The sequence below is a fragment of the Tursiops truncatus genome, chromosome 18, assembly GCF_011762595.2.
Source record: "Tursiops truncatus isolate mTurTru1 chromosome 18, mTurTru1.mat.Y, whole genome shotgun sequence".
NCBI classification, from domain to species: Eukaryota; Metazoa; Chordata; class Mammalia; order Artiodactyla; family Delphinidae; genus Tursiops; species Tursiops truncatus.
The window spans coordinates 21080891-21097808 of NC_047051.1; the positions used below are offsets into that span (position 1 = coordinate 21080891).

General features: G+C 49.7%; 1 protein-coding gene across 1 annotated transcript in view; it reads left to right on the forward strand.

Annotated features, from left to right (window-relative positions):
- Positions 1-3002: 3002 nt before the first annotated feature.
- Positions 3003-16918, forward strand: part of ERICH6B (glutamate rich 6B) — a 43398-nt gene continuing 29482 nt past the window's right edge. The window contains exons 1-2 of the mRNA XM_004319689.1: positions 3003-3315; positions 7566-7620. Coding sequence (XP_004319737.1) covers positions 3003-3315; positions 7566-7620 — 368 coding nt within the window. The remainder of the gene's footprint in view (positions 3316-7565; positions 7621-16918) is intronic.

Below are 16918 nucleotides of genomic sequence, written 5' to 3' on the forward strand. Positions count from 1 at the left end.
TTTTTTTTTTTTAATTTATTTTTGGCTGCGTTGGGTCTTCGTTGCTGCATGTGGGCTTTTCTCTAGTTGTGTCGGGCGGGGGCTACTCTTCGTTGCGGTGCGTGGGCTTCTCACCACGGTGGCTTCTCTTGTTGTGGAGCACAGGCTCTAAGCACGCAGGCTTCGGTAGTTGCGGAGCACGGGCTCAGTAGCTGTGGCTTGCAGGCTCTAGAACGCAGGCTCAGTAGTTGTGGCGCACGGGCTTAGTTGCTCCGCGGCATGTGGGATCTTCCCGGACCAGGGCTCGATCCCGTGTCCCCTGCATTCACAGGCGGGTTCTTAACCACTGCGCCACCAGGGAAGCCCTCAATTCTTTTCCAGATTTACATTTTGTGAAGCTGCCTGTCAGGAGCTGGGTTCTCTGTAAATAGACTCTAAGATGCAAACTGTTGAGAGGCAACCTGCTGAGACGTAAAATGTGTATTAGGGACAAACCCCTGAGAAAGGAAGGGCAAGGATGCAGGACAGGCCGAGGGAGACGGTGCAGCGGAGCAGGCTTGGTGAGCGCGGCCCGCCTAGAGGAGGCTCGTGGGTGACTACGACCATTCAGAGGTGTCCCGCCTGGATTTTTACACCCCCATCTTGCTTTGTCACCAGATGTGGGTGCCCCAAGAAGGGCTGGCTTCCAGAAGGCGGCTCCCGGCAGATGAGGCAGACCCTGAGGGCGCTGGGACCCGGGACTGGGTGCTGACCACGCCCCGCCGCTGGGCAGCAAGCCGTTCTCGGAAAAGAGCTCTGGGCAGTGCACCTCTATGTTCACCACAGCGACGCAGGCTAATCCTACGGGAATCCGGGAATCCAAGGGCCCTAGCAACCCTGCAGGTGCACAAATACGGCCCATTATTGATACCGACCCGTGTTCTTGGACTCTTTAATCACTAAAAATTGATACGAGGCCAGACGAGAAATGCAGGCAAGACTTTACTGGGACTCGTGCTGCAGCATCAGGAGCCAAAACAAGTAAGAGGGGCCCCTGCTCGCTCCCCGAGGCAGGCGTGAGCTGGTCCCTTAAACGGAGTGAGGTCGGGTGGGAGGAGTGGCTTACCTCGTCTGCCCGCCCCCTGGGTGCTGCCTGTAGGGATCCTGTGTGGTTCCCTCCTTTTATTCCCGGCTCCTCAGCAGTGGCAGCTGGGTTTTGACCTTTTCGTAGCTTTGCTGTTCATAATTTGCCCCAACTGCACATGCGTGCAATTATTTTTAGTCCCTTATAGTTTCTTCATATTCTGTTGCTTGAGGAGACGTTTGTCCAGGTGTAAGCACTGCAGTAAAGGGTCCCAGGTCCCAGGTCCCAGGCTGTCTCATTATGAACGTCTTTGACCTCACACCTGTCATCTCAGGCATCAGGGTGCACATATGCTAGAGAGTGATCCTCATGACGTCATCTGGCTGGTTCCCTAGAACAGAGCTTCCCAATCAGAGATCTGGGAAAAGGAAGGCCAAGAGATTTACCTCTTAAGCCCTCAGAGCAAACAGGACGATTCTGGGCCAGTTATCTGCAGTTTATCCCATTGTGCAGAATAACTATTATCATTTTTAAAGCTTTGTGATGCCCTGCTCTAGAGCCATCTATTCTTGGTCCTTCATTCAGTCACTGATCGTTTACTCTGGGTGTCTTTATGATGCATCAGGCACTGAGCCAACCGTGGGAGAGAGAGCGGGGAACAGGCCACATAAGGTCACTGTCATTGAGATACGTAGATATAGTGGAAAAGAAATATTGAACAAGTAAACATGGAAACAGAACCATAACTAGAAACAGGGTAAGTGTTCTAGGAGAGAATAACAGAGTGGGAGAATAGAGAAGGAACAACAAGACAGGAAGTCAGAGAGACTGGCAGGTGCCACATCTCCGGGGCCCTGGGAGCCCTGGAGTGGGGTTCACATTTTATTCTCCGTGCCAGAGAAAGCCATCGGGGGATTGTAAAGCAATGCATATCCTGATGTGATTTATATTTTCCCAAGAACACTCCTCGTGGAGAACGACTACAGGACAGCAGCAGTGGTGACGGGAAGGCCAGTTAAGAGCATGTGGCAATAATCCAGACTAGAGATGGTACGGTTCACTGCGGGTAGTCACAGTAGAGCAGAGAAGAGAGGAAGGATCTGAAATAGATTTGCAAACGAGAATCAATCCTTCCCGCCATTGAGAAGTTCACACTCTGTTGGAAAGACAGATGTGCAAACAAACTATGTAATATAGCAAAATCGTTACTTTAATGAAAATATAGAAGGTACAGATGGAGCATAGGGTGGAACATGGAAGACGCCCCGGGGGGATGTAGGTGCTCACAGCTGTGCTAAATCTGGGGAGTAAAAATAGGTGTTTGCTGAGTGAACTAACACTTTGCCGAGTGGGTGGGTGGTGCTTCCAGCAGGGGGCGTGGCCAGGAGCACGTGCCTGGCAGACGTCCAACCACAGGGACCTTCACTGACCAAGGCCCCACAAGCTGTGTCTGTACCACCCTGCCTGGACCTCTTCCATTGTGCTTGCCACTCTGTGTACAGAAATCTGTTTGAATGTCTGTTTCTCTCCCCAGTTTGAAGCTCCTGGAAGACGGTCTATGTCCTGATCACTGTAGCAATAAGTATTTCTTGATGAGTAAGTCAAAGTCTTCTCTAATGACTGCACCACTAAACACCGATGGCTCCTTCACTTTCCAGCTCTCCTCACTGACTTCATATTGTGCAGTCATTTCAAAGGCGCTGCCTTCAGATGTGGTCTCTCCAACCAGCTCCTGGAGGTGTAAAACCTCTGCCTTCTCTTTTTGTGCCTTTTCACAGGCCACCATGTACTGATATGCGTACTCAAAGGGCCATCCCAAGACCACGGAATGCAATGAGTGAACGACATGCAGTAGGTAATTCCTGACTAATGGGGTCTTATTCCTTTCTCGGTTACCAGGATGATGAAGCAGTGACTCCGCCTGCTGCAGAAGGCTTTCCTCTGCTAAATGCCTCCCAGCATGTCTGCTAGAAATCTCCAGCCATCGGGAGCATCACCTCCTCACCCTTCCACAAGTTTCCACCACTCCACGCAGACCTTGTCTTCACAGGAAGAAGATACTGAAGGAGATGAGGAGAGTTCAGTGGAAGAATTTTTATTTCTTCAAGAGTTAGAGAGCCCGGAGGAATACCAGTACCCGGAGGAGGAGGAAAATTATCTGAAAGGAAAGGAGTATCTGGATGAAAAGGAGTATCTGAAGGAGGAAAAGTATCTACAGAAGAAAGAGCTGCTGGAAGGAAAAATGTTTCTGTATGAAAAGTTTCTGGAAGAGGGTGAGTATCTGGGGCGAACGTCCCATACATGGTAGTTCTAGTGCATCACGATGTCCGGGAAAAAAGAACAGGCTTGAGATACAGCCAAAGCGTAAATGATCGACCCTACACACCGCGCTGGCAGACTCATGAATCATTTCTGACCAAGTTCTACTCACAACTTCAAGAGCTGCGCCCCCAAGCACTGAGCCTACGGAGCAGACAAGGAGACCTGATGAACGGGAAGCGCCTGTTCGTAAAAAACAAAATAAGACAAACAGAAAACACCCCCTAACTTGTATCTTTTCTTTTTCCTTGTTGCACAAGTAATACATGTGCATGGTAGATGTTTGAGAAACTGTATATTCATAAAAAGAAGAAAGCAAAAATTACTCCCATTCAGAGATGATAATCGCTTTTACACTTTGGTTATGTCCTCCCCAGACACTATATAGTGCTTGCAACCTGCCCTTTAAGGTATACTTATTTCTATATTTCTGTATTATAATTACATATAGATATTACATACTTATAGGAATATCATTTCATGCTTTCAATTTTCTACAAGTCATTTTAATGGCTGCATCACATTGTATTATATTTTCAAACCGTAACATTTTAATTGATTTCCTATTACTGATCATTTATTGCTTCTGATTTTTTGGTTACTCTTTAAAACAGCACTTTGATAAACACCCTTAGAGCTAAATTTTATTCATGAGCTCTAATTATTTCCTAGCATACATTTCCACAATCTGTTACTAAGTCAGCAGAGACTAGTATGCTTCCCAGGGTGCCCGTTCAGCCCCTGGAAGGCATCATCTTACCCTGCTGGAGGGTATTTAACTTTGCAGTGATTTCTCTCATCCTAGAGCTGACATTTTTCCAATACTGTTTCTGCAGTTGGCAACTTTTCCTTAAGCTGGGTTTTATTATTTGGCAGTGGGCTCCTTGTGCTGTTACTCCAAGTGGCTGATACGCATTTATTCCCAGGCCCACACAGTGTCTTCCCTCGATGTTATGACTGAATGGACATATCCAACCGGGAACAGAAAGTTAAAAATCCAGGTCATCTGCATCATCTTAATGTTGACCTAGAAACAGAACTAAACTATTTTTTCTGGATCCCGTCCTGTTACCAACCGCAAGCATCTCAGGGAGCTTGAATTTTTAAATCCCAGTCTGATTGCACACTGCCTACATCCTGAAAGCTGGGTGGATTCGGCAGCCACACAGGTGTTTTACCTTTACCTCCTCTGCATCAAATCAGATGTATCATCCTACATTCCTACTGCCCTCACAAAAGTTAGTACGTTGGAGAGCTCATTCCTCTGTTGCTGGGAAATTCTCTTTTCTGTCCGCCTCTACCACTGAGCTCCCTCTCAGAACCCTAATAACCCTGCTGTTCAAGTACCAAGTGTGATTCTAACACTGAAAACTAGCATTCAAGCCATTTCTTCTGCACAGTATGAATCAAGCATTCTTAACATGTCCCTGCTATGTGTCGGACCTTTGTAAATATATTACCCACTAGAATAGGACAAATACAGTGCTGTCAAGTGAATGGAACTGTGTATAAAGCAAAAGCTTTGAAAATAAATGCCCTGCTAGCAAAAATTGGAGAGGCACTGAAAAACCTGTAGGGGAATACGAAAACGCCTTTGAAGGCACATGGAAGCGTGTCTTAGTCTACGAAAACCCAGGGTGCCAAGCCAGACTGTACAAAACAGATTAAGTTAAGAAGGGGTTTACAAGAGGATCTTAAATCTTCAAAAGAATTTACATCACGATTTCTTTATGTATAATTTCTCCCCAATACCTTTATGATGTAACTTTGTTTATCTCTTGTTTTGAACCCCAGAGCCTAACAAGAGTGCTTTCCTGACTCAGATCCTCAGTAAATGCAAACTGAATCAAATTCAGTTTCATTCATTTCACAAAGCCAGGCATATATATAGACACACACATGCACACACACACCTTTTTTCTTGGTTTTTGTTGTTGTTTTTTTAAATTTTTATTGGAGTAAAGTTGATTTACAACGTTGTGTTAGTTTCAGGTGTACCACAAAGTGAATCAGTCATACATACACATATGTCCACTCTTTTTTAGATTCTTTCCCCATATAGGCCATTACAGAGTATTGAGTAAGAGTTCCCTGTGCTATACAGTAGGGCCTTATTAATTATCTATTTTTTATATAGTAGTGTGTATATGTCAATCCCAATCACCCATACTTATTTTTTATTTATTTTTTTTTTTTTGCGGTACGCGGGCCTCTCACTGTTGTGGCCTCTCCCGTTGCGGAGCACAGGTTCCGGACGCGCAGGCCCAGCAGCCATGGCTCACGGGCCCAGCCGCTCCGCGGCATGTGGGATCTTCCCAGACCGGGGCACGAACCCGTGTGCCCCGCATCGGCAGGCGGACTCTCAACCACTGCGCCACCAGGGAAGCCCCATACTTATTTTTTAAAACAGCATTACGAATTAATCGGCGCCTATAAAATGAGCCCAAGAAATGACAAATGGGCTTCCATCTCGCATGCTGACGGATTAATTATTAGAGGTTAGTGGTGAAGCACTGCAATGAGAAGGATTTTGAGTCCTCGTCTGGGCTCAGCAGGAAAGTGTGCCACGATCCGCCAGTGATGTCTGCCACGGGATCAGGAGAGGAGAAAGGAGCGTGCACGCTATTTACTTGTCTATTTGGTGGCAGACATGAACCTGTCACAAAGAACACTTTTTTTCTTCCTCTCTCAAGACCTTGACTGCATAGGTTTGAACACCAGCTCTCTCCCACTTATTAGTTGCATGAGCTTGGGCAAGTCACTTAACCTCTCTGTGTCTTAGTTTTCTTAGCTGTAAATTAGGAATAACAGTAGGCCTACCTTATAGGATGTTTGTGAGGATGAAAGGGGTTTAATTATGTAAAGCATTTTGAGCTATGCCAGGCATATAGCATTTTAAGACTATGTAAGTGTTAGCTATTATTGTTGTTATTATATTTTATTATTTCCTTACTATTGACTTGTGAAGGGTAAATTACATCCCCTGGCCACATTTTCCTCTTTTGTGAAATGGACAGAACAAAAACACAAGAGAAGATGCAATGAACTAGGGTGTGGGAGGAATCTAGGGCCCCCACCCAGCTACTCTGCAGGAAGGTCAGAGTCTCCCATTGCCCTGGACCAATCAGGGTACGTCAGACTAACACCCCTCACCCCCTCTCTTCTTTAAAAGAAGGGATGATCTTCTCCATGATTTGTGAGAAAACCCAATAAAATTAGATGAGCAGCTTGAATGTAAACATGGCATCGACTGTCACTGAATAATCAATACCACATGGGACTGATCTCCCGGGATTGGAACTGGGAGCTTCCAGATCATCTCTGTGAAACACGGGTGTAAACCCTGTGGTGTCAGAGTCAGAAGACCCAGCACAAGGGTGGGCCTTTGACCTTGGGCATGTCAACTACCTGCTCCAAGTCTCCCTTTCCCCACGCGAAAAAATTCCTTGTGATTGCGGCAATTAAATGAAAGAACATTCTGGAAATGCTTTGAAAGCTCTCCCACCCCATACAACTGTCAGGTGTAAAAACGTTTTTCTGATCTCACAAGGTGCAGGAAGGAAGAAGTACGATCTACATTTCTGTCATGCTGTCACAGAACAGGAAACCACCCCACAATAAGGCCCCTTTTGTTCATTTAGAACCCAAGACCTTCCTAAAGCTGAATTCTGCTCTGTGGCAAATAAGGCCGTAGAGATGTCACAGTACATTCGTTCTGATTCGTAATGTTCTTACCTAGTGGTATTTTGATGCATATACTCGGCTGGATTTGACTTTCTTTCCCCTTGCTAGCTCCTCTTTGGCGGCTCTGAATGCTATTTGGCCGAAATGCTATAATTTGGTCGCCATTTCCAGTTGAGAGGTGGTGCCCCGAGGACCATTTCCAAAGGGGGAACCTAGCAATTCTGTGTATTTAATAAGAAAGGTTTGGGATACACCGATAAGGCAGAGATGGGAGAGCCTGACAACCTGTCCAGCAGGAAAGTTCACAGATAGTGGCAGAGCTTCCCCATCAGGGTGCCATGAGTCGGCCACTACTGGGGGGAGATGCTGAGCCCCGAGACCAGTCGCCCCAGCCTCCACTCTGCTCCTGTACAAACAGTATCACTTTCTGTGTGTGTCTTGCCCTGAAGGTCGGGAGCACAGTCCAGTGGCATACGGTGCACAGTGTGTATTTCGCAATCTGTTTCCTTCAATTTTCCAGCCACTCTTTACCCCCTGCCCCCTTCACAGATGCGGATCCTGGAGTTTGAGAGAGGGTATGTGACTTCTCCAAGGTCATGGAAAATAATTAGAGGGGCCGAGACAGCCTCCCAAGCCTTCTCTTCTTTCTCTTCTAGTCACTTCTCTTTCTTTTCTCCTTTCTTCCCTTTTAATAATGAGCTTTTGTTTCTGCTTTTTAATAAATTGTTTCTGCTTTTTAATAAATTACATGCATATTTTAATTTGAGAAGAGTAACATAAAAAGAAGCAAAACCTACTTTTGTTCATTTTCTTAGTGGAAAATTTGAAAAGTAGAAAAATAACGCCCAACCTACCAACATCCAAATATAAGTAAAGCTGATTCACATTTTATCATTTTTACTCTGTTCCTCCTGCCCTCGTTTTTTGCATGTTTGGTGGTTGTGGTCCTTGTTTTGTCCTGTTTTTACCACTTTAAATATGCTGTCTATAAAATAAGTCTGTATTTTACTTTTGTAACTCAGTATTGTCACTTCCATATTTGCCCGTATTGCTTAATTTTTGTAGATGTCATTTTAATAGCCAAGTAATATTCCTCGATAATAGTCTGTCTCATGGGTAAACTATGGATAAGTGTTGAACATTCAAGTTTCAAGTTCAAATTTTCTGACCGCCATCTCTTCACTACTTCCACTGTGCCATTCTCTAGAATCTATACTCTATTTTATCCCAATTGTACCTGAAATTCTTGATGTCCTATCTTTCAAAGCCAACGGTCAGGTGATTAAATGACACAAACAGAGTCTACAAGCAACTCATGCAGCTCAGTATCAAAAAAACAAACAACCCAATCCAAAAACGGGCAGAAGATCTAAATAGACATTTCTCCAAAGAAGACATACAGAGTGCCAACAAACACAGGAAAAATAATTTTTAAAACATTTATATCCTCTGAACCTCAGCCACCTCTCCTGTACAGATAGATGTCCTTCATCCTGTGACAGAGGGAGGCCTCTGTAATAACTCAAAAGATTAACAAAGCAAACCTAAATGTCCCAAATCCATGATTTCATGAAAATTAGCTTCTTGAGTTCTAATTTTATCAAATTTCAACCTCATAATTTCTAAAGGAAACCATTAAGAGAGACAATGCTAACGAAAAGCAAAAACAGAAAAATTCTGTAAATCAGGGCCTCTCCACCCCAATCCCAGCATCACATACCTAACAACAGATTTTTTAATAGAAAGATTCTTTTTTTTTTTTCCAACATTGTCTTTCTGTTCTTTTTTCCAACAGAATTCAAGGCTCGTTCATCGCAAACCCCGCCTAGTCTTAAAGCAAGGTAAAAGTTTTTGTTTTTTTTTTTCTGATAAGTCAGGTGGAAGTTCATGCTTAGGGATGATGCTTCAGGAGCCTTTGCAGTCCCAAAGGTGGGAAGGGGGGGTGAGAGTGGGGTGGGCCGCAGGGAGCAGGACCCCCGAGGAAGGCGCAGTTCAGGCAGGGGTCTCCTAGAAGTCACACACAAAGGACCTCCCGATACAGCTCCCCTCTGCTGTTCAGCCACTCACAAGCTGAGGGACGAGTCCCAGGATCAGGGTCCTGGGCGCCCAGAACTACGGAGAGGAAAGGGCAGGGGACAGCTGAGTCTGGAGAGAAGGCTGAGCTGGGGAGAAATGGCCAAGGGCCCTGGCAGCGCTCGCAGTGCAGAGATGACTGAACAGCCACAAGGCAGTTGCCGTCTTCCTTGCTCAGGCATATTCCAAGCTCTAAGTAATCGCGCAGTGCGTGTTCATGAAACTCCCGCCACAGGGCTTGGCCCACGCTAGACGGTCACTGACACCGCTGTGGACAGAAGCCTCTGTGTGCTCAGCTCTGTGGAAACCCATGTGGGGCAGGGGGCACAAGGCCTCTGATTCACAGTCCTCGTCCCCTACATCTGCCCCAAAGGATGACTGGGGGAAGGCAGTCATTGACCTCCACCGGTGAAGTGGGTTGACGCTAGCTACAAAGGAAGCCCAAGGCCAGCTGGGTTACGCTGAGAAGCAGGAACAAAACCCCAGCTCTTCTGCGCAGGAAAGACACAGGCTACAATTTGAGGGCACAGTACTCTGCACGGGGCTCCCCTCCACCTGGTGAGGCCAGCTCCCCACTCCCGCCCTCTACCGCCCCTCCGTTCCATGCTTCACGCTTCCAGAGGCTCCGCACCAAGTATCTGCCAGGTCCAGCCCTACTAAGGCAATCCCTAAGAGGCAGTGCTTTCCCGAGGCCCCTGCACCTCAGCTACTGATACTCACAGAGGAGCAAGCGACGTGGCACTGAAGGGGCCTGACGGTGAAGCGACCCTCTGGAAGGCTGTGATGGAGAACAGGGACCCTGGAGCCAGGGATCCGCACCTGCCTGGGTGTGAATCGCAGCTGCTCCACCCAGTCAGCTGTGTGCCACAGGGCAGCCACTTCATCTTCTGCCTCAGTTTTCCCACCTGTAAAATGGGGACAGGAAGAGTTTCCGACTCCTGGGGCCGTGGTGAGGATTAAATGTACTAACTGACGGGGCGCACGTGGAGCAGAGGTTAGCACACGGGGCACGTGCGGTAAGGGCTGTGGATCGCTGGTATCCTTCGTTCTGCTCCCACGAGCCACCACGAGGAAAACTTAGCATGTGCAGAACAAGGAGCTTGATTCCTGGTCAGCTTTACTCCAAACACAAGCACCCGTCCAATCTTTTATTCGTATTGCAGCTGAGTTTGTTTCCTGTTCTTTCCCGGGGCCCTGCGGGGAGCCTGGGGCCTGACCTGTGTCTGTCCCTGAGCAATTCAGCTTGCCTCCCCCGAGTCCAGGTCTGGGCCTGGGGGTGCTCAGAGAGGCCCTGGATTTTCCTCACACAAGGCTGCTGAGAGACCAAACCCTCCACAAACCCCTTTGGGCAAGAAGGGTCCCACTCGTGTTTCTTTGCTAAGGCAGGGGGGATGGGAAGGGACCAGACTCAGGTCAGGTGTTTCATGGGTCCCTTGTAAATGGGAAGGCCCCCTCTTCCACATGCGTCCCCAAGGTCCCCAGGCACATGCCAGGCCCCTTCCCCGCTCTGAAGCGGCTGCAGGAGCAGGCCTGGGATCTCGGGACAGGGGCTCCTGCTTGCAGCACCTCCGCATCGCCGACGGGGCAGGGAGGTGGTGTTTGGCCAGGCAGGCTGGAGCCCCAGTCCTGCTTTCTGGGTGCTGAGGCCACAGCAGAGCTCTGGCAGGCACCCCAGAAGCCCTGCAACGTCCCAGCCTGGGGCAGGCGTGGCAAGGAGGGTGCTGGGCAAGTGTACATGAGCATGGAAATGACCAGAGCGGCCCTCCATGACCTTAAGTATAATCCCTGTGTTTGTCAACAGCTTTGATTTGTCAAAGTCCATCCATGGGGACCTGCGTTATCTCCTTGGGTCCCCGTGGGCACCTGCTGAGTAAGGTAGGACAGGCATTATCCCACCAGAAGGAGAAGGAAACTGAGCCCCGGGGGGTCTCCTGATGTGGCCTTGAGGCCTGGAGCAGGGCAAGGATTGACACTTGCCTAAAAAGCTCCCCCTTCTCCACTAGTTGTTGAGCCCTGTGGTCACTTGACCTAAGACCAGAGCATCTTGCCACTTGCCCCCGGGGCCCCTTGCTAGTGGCGCATCCTGAGAACACAGCTGCTCTGCCCCAGCCCGCAGGCTGGCACGGACCCTCCCCCGGGTCCCCTCGAAGTGGCACAGATCTGCCTGGCACTCCCAGCAACGCTGAAGGGAGAACAGCTTTCTGGCTAGAGCAAGTTACCTCCTCTTCTCTTCCTCAACTCTTTGCCCCCAGCCTCAGACTGCGGCCCCTCTGCCCCCCACCCCCGATCCCTGCATCAGGAAACACTGACCCCGACAGGGAACAGGCCCGTCTCATGAAGGGCCACTGAACTTCTCATTTTCCCTCTACGAGCAATGACAGCCAACACTGCCCACTCTCGTTTTGTCCTCACCTGTGCAGACCTGGGGGAGGGGGTACAATTACCGAAAAGGTGCGGAAACCGAGGCACAGAGAAGTTAGGTGGCTCACCCAAGGTTACTCCACTCTAGCGCAAGAGCCAACACTTCAGCTCGGACCGCCTGACACCAAAGTCCAGGTTCTTTCTGCCGCCACAGTCTCTGCCCACTGACAGGCCGGGCATCTCCCCTCAGGCCTGTCTCTGCCAATTGGGCCAGTTTCCACGAGATGGCTTCAGGGCCGAAAGCCCCTCTCACCCCTCTGAATCACAGGTTCTTGTCCCAGTTAAAAGGCAGAGATTCCTGAGGAAGGACACGATGTAGGTCGGGGTGCTGGGTCACCCCTTTTGATCCTGAGCTCCCGGGTAGCAGGGCCTGCGCCTCACACCCAGCGCCCTGTCATCAGGCCCCGCGGAAACCTTTCTCGAAGATGGTGGTGTGTGCAGTGGGCAGACTAGCGGGGACAGACGTCGGTGCTTGGTTTGAAGCGGCTGCTGATTTTTTCCGCTCTGCCTGAGGCAGCTCTGAGGCAAGAAGGACGACTGGAATGAGCAGGGTGGTGAGCCAGCAGGGACACAGAATGTTCTGGAAGGTTAGACTGTCCGGCACGGAGGCCTGGCCCATTGACTGGCCTTTGAAGGCACCCCCAGAGCCTGTCACTCTAAGTGAAGCTCCGCTTGGCCCCCAGAATGGCACACAGGCCTATTTTCCACGGTCCACAAGGTGGTCCCTTCCAACCGGCGACAGCCACCACCAGGGACAGGCCGAAGTCCGCGGGGACCGGGAAGCAGCCGCCGCCACCACAACCTCCCCACAGGCCACAGCTCTGGGTTCCTAACCCGGCCCCTGTCTGGAGGTGGACCGACCCTTGCTCCCCTCTGCTGCTGGCATCCCTCGGGTGACCACCTTCTTTGCTGTCCCTCCTCCCACCCCCTGAACCTGCCAGCAGCCAGCTTCTCCTCAGTGACCCGATGCCGTCTACATCCTTGGTGAAGCACGATGGAGAGTTCCTGGGCTTGCAGGACAAGAGCACACAGACGGAGTGGAGCTGTGAAAGCCGGCAGGGTAAGGGACCCCACAGCCGTCATCCACCTCGCGGCCGGGCTCCTGGGGGCTTGGGGAGATGTGGCCTTGCGGGCATTCCATGGATGTGGAATATGGAGGCTGGAGTAGTGGCCATTGGGCTGATGATGCATATACTGCTTCCTGTGCCACCCTAACCCTGGGACCCCCTTCCTCATCCCAGACCCCCGTCAGAGAAAGAGCATCTGCAAAGTGCTAAGACAAACACCTTCTGCGATCTTCCCCTTGTCCCTTCATTAGTTTTCCTGTTCTTTTTTTTTTTTTTTTTTTTGCTGTACGCGGGCCTCTCACTGTTGTGGCCTCTCCTGTTGCGGAGCACAGGTTCTGGACGCGCAGGCTAAGCGGCCATGGCTCACGGGCCCAGCCGCTCCGTGGCATGTGGGATCCTCCCGGGCCAGGGCACAAACCTGCGTCCCCTGCATCGGCAGGCGGACTCTCAACCACTGCGCCACCGGGGAAGCCCAGTTTTCCTGTTCTTGTTCTATATGAACACAGGCCCTATTTCCCTCGGGGACACAGGCCATTTCCTTCCCAGATTACAGGCTGGTTCCCTGAGGAGAGAGGCCATCTCCGAACAATCACATGGTGAAGGGACTGGGACCCACCCCAGACCCTCCATCTCGGCGTGCGGTCAAAGCCAGCCCTGGTTCAGAACGAGCCAGGACCATCCACTGGGGGAACTTCTGTGGCCACAACTAGGAGACACTCAAGAGACAGTTGGGCAAGACTGCACTGAGGATCTTAATCCTCTGCCCCATGAAGCCCAAAGGTTCCTCGCCCTAGGATCCTGGGGGTGCAACACTGAATGGCATTTCTCGCCATTATCAATAATTTAAACCCAGCCTTAGTGAGACGGACCCATCACAGATTCACACATGCGTTTCACATCTGTAGTCATGGCAGCGGTACATTAGATTCCCGACCAGCACCTCGCTCCCCTGCCCCCATCCGTGCCTGCTACATTTTGTAGCTCAAATGTGGTTAAATGAAATTAAGAGTCAGAAACCCTACGAGGGAGAATGGAGCGGCAGAGGCAGGCCCACACAAGCCAGGAGTTCCATGGTGCCGGCTGCCAGCACGTGACGAGGAGTGTTTTACAGGCTAAATCGGTTCATGTGGGATTTTTATTAGTGTGTGTGCTCCGATGGAGCCCTGAAAACAGGAACTATTTCAAAGTCAGTAAGTATGACAGCTGGAAAAAATCTGAGCGTTTATCTAAATATTCATGAGCAGGATTCTCGAAGTCATTTACTGGGTAATCGCCTGAAAAGTGCCAATGCTAAGCTTGAAAGGATGTGGGAGAGGAGAAAGAGATAGGAGAAGCCTGGGGCGTGGGAGGGGAGTCACCAGAGCCTGTTCGTACCACTATGCGCCCACCTCCAGAGACAGACCCTCCGGAAATCACCGCTCCATTTGCCGCGTTCATTCATGATCCTTTTGGTCCCCAAGCTTCATTTCCAGAGCCAGTCATGTCTGGATCTAATTTAGGTTTTAAGCGCTCTGCCTATTTGGTCTGTAGGGGCATGTTTCGTAGCTAAGTCTTTTCCAGGACTGAGTTCCTTAAAGCCAACATGTATTTAGTGTTTAGCGAAAGTCTAGTCACCCGCAGCAATACCTACTGATCAGATCCTGTGATGTTGGTGGCCTGGACCAAAGGTGTGGACAGTGTTGGAGCAACTAAACCCAGGGTCAATGTCATACCCCAGGCTCCTGCAGAGACATGAGGGGATGGTGGCTACAGCAGAGATTGGAACACAAGGAGAAGTAAGCAACTCCCTAGAATTCGTGAAGGTTTTTCTTTTCCCTTCTGCCTATGGTTTACAATCAATCTTTTGGAGAGTGTTCATAATAATTGGGCAGAATTTGCTGGCAACAGGTAACTGATTGTGTCTGGACAGTGGAATGGGGCAAAGAGGCTCATTAAGAGACTCCTCTGGAAGAGTGAACCGCTGTAAGAGGAGGTAACCGGGGCAGGGGTGCAAGGGGAATCCAGGAAGCATGGAGCCCCAGGAAGGAGCTCAAAATCGAGGTAAGAGGAGGCAGAGGGCCCCTGCCACGAAGAAAAGCCAGTCCTTTTGCAGCTGGAGGACAGAACACTAAGGGTTCCCGAGCACGGTGGATGCAAAAGAGAATCTGCTTTTAGCCCAGGGCAGAAGCCACCCATCCACTTTTTGGAGAAACACAGTCAATCAAGGCAAAAGCAATTCAAAGTGCTGACTGAGGGCCCCCAGGAGTGAGCGGAGGTGAGAGTGTTAGCAGTGTTACTCCTCTGGGTCCAGGACTGTGCACCCCCAGCACCCGGTGCCCGTAAAGACGCAGATTCCCAGGCCTTCTTATCACCATCCCTGCCTCGGCCTTAACGAGATCCCAGAGGATTCCAGGCACAGGAATGGTGGAGAACCAGAGAACCTCTAGGATAGAACAGATTTCATGGGTGCTAGTTTCCTATTTCTAAAGCATTTTTTATTACGGGACTATTCAATTCCAGTGCGCCAGAAACAGCATTTTACATGGACTCTACAAACAGCACTTTGAACCAAATATGGAGGTGTAACACCCAGATAAATAAATCCTTGAAACCTATTACTACAGAGAGTGGCAGGTCTGACATGGAAGGAAGGCTAAAGGCACCGGGAATGTCTCGTGGCTCATGTGAGGAAGCAGGTGGAAGGCCAGAAAGACTAGTTATGGCCTCAGGTGTCCACCCAGCCAGGCACAGAGCAGGGTCATGAACAAAGTACACCAGAAATTCTAACACAGAGCATTATAACCCTGCTTGTAGAAATCCTCAAGACTTGGCGTCCTGCACACAGTAAGCGCCTATAAATATTTGTCACATACTTGCGGAACTGCTGCTGAATCCTCAGCAGGCTCAAGATCAGCTATGGTGATGAGAAGGTAGATGATGAAGAGACAGTCTTGGTTAGAAAGGAGCTGTGGGGCTTCCCTGGTGGCGCAGTGGTTGAGAGTCCACCTGCCGATGCAGGGGACGCGGGTTCGTGCCCCGGTCCGGGAAGATCCCACGTGCCGCGGAGCAGCTGGGCCCGTGAGCCATGGCCGCTGAGCCTGCGCGTCCGGAGCCTGTGCCCCACAACGGGAGAGGCCACAGCAGTGAGAGGCCCGCATACTGCCAAAAAAAAAAAAAAAAAAAACAAGAAAGGAGCTGTGTATAGAAATATGTACACATGGAGACACTATGTATAGAAACGTGGGTGAGGAAAAACAGAGAGGGGCAAGTGCTATCAGTTGGAGTAGTTACTTCAAGTCACCTGGCCAAATGAAGAAGAGGGTTGGAAAGCTCCCCAAAGTGCAAAGTAGAGGCCTTCCCTGGTGGCGCAGTGGTTGAGAGTCCGCCTGCTGATGCAGGGACACGGGTTCGTGCCCCAGTCCAGGAGGATCCCACATGCCGCGGAGCAGCTGGGCCGGTGAGCCACGGCGCTGAGCCTGCGTGTCCGGAGCCTGTGCCCCGCAACGGGAGAGGCCACAGCAGTGAGAGGCCCGCATAACGCAAAAAAAAAAAAAAAAAGTGCAAAGTAGTGTTTGCACAGAGTTCCTTTCAGTGGACTCGGATTTTGAAAGATCACATGCAGAGGTTAAAAAAGATATGATTGTTACCTACGATAAAAGTAGGAAAATGTCTCAAACTTTGAGAAAAGTGTCAGGAGAGCTGAAGTCCAGGGTAAACGTATTCTTACCAAAAAGTAATAATAATAATACTGCAGGCAGCAACAAAAGAAGGGGGGCCCTTTTCAAATATGATTCGGGCAAAAAGTAGATCAAGGCACACAGAGCCACTGTTTAGTGCCTGCTAAGGAACGATTCAAAGAAAATCATGTTCTTCCACCGCTACTGAATTCTGACTTCTCTGTGAAAGAAGATGATCTTCAGATTGAAAAGGGTACAGCAAAGTTAAGCAAGAAATAGCAGACACCGGGAGGGCTTCCCTGGTGGCGCAGTGGTTGAGAATCCGCCTGCTAATGCAGGGGACACGGGTTCGAGCCCTGGTCTGGGAGGATACCACATGCCACGGAGCACCTGGGCCCGTGAGTCACAAGTACTGAGCCTGCACGTCTGGAGCCTGTGCTCCGCAACAAGAGAGGCCGCGATAGTGAGAGGCCCTCGCACCACGATGAAGAGTGGCCCCCACTCGCCGCAATTAGAGAAGGCCCTCACACAGAAACGAAGACCCAACACAGCAAAAATAAATTAATTAATTAATAAACTCCTACCCCCAACATCGGAAAAAAAAAAGAAATAGCAGACACCAAAGATTGGTGAGAAGATCAGAAAAGAATGGTAAC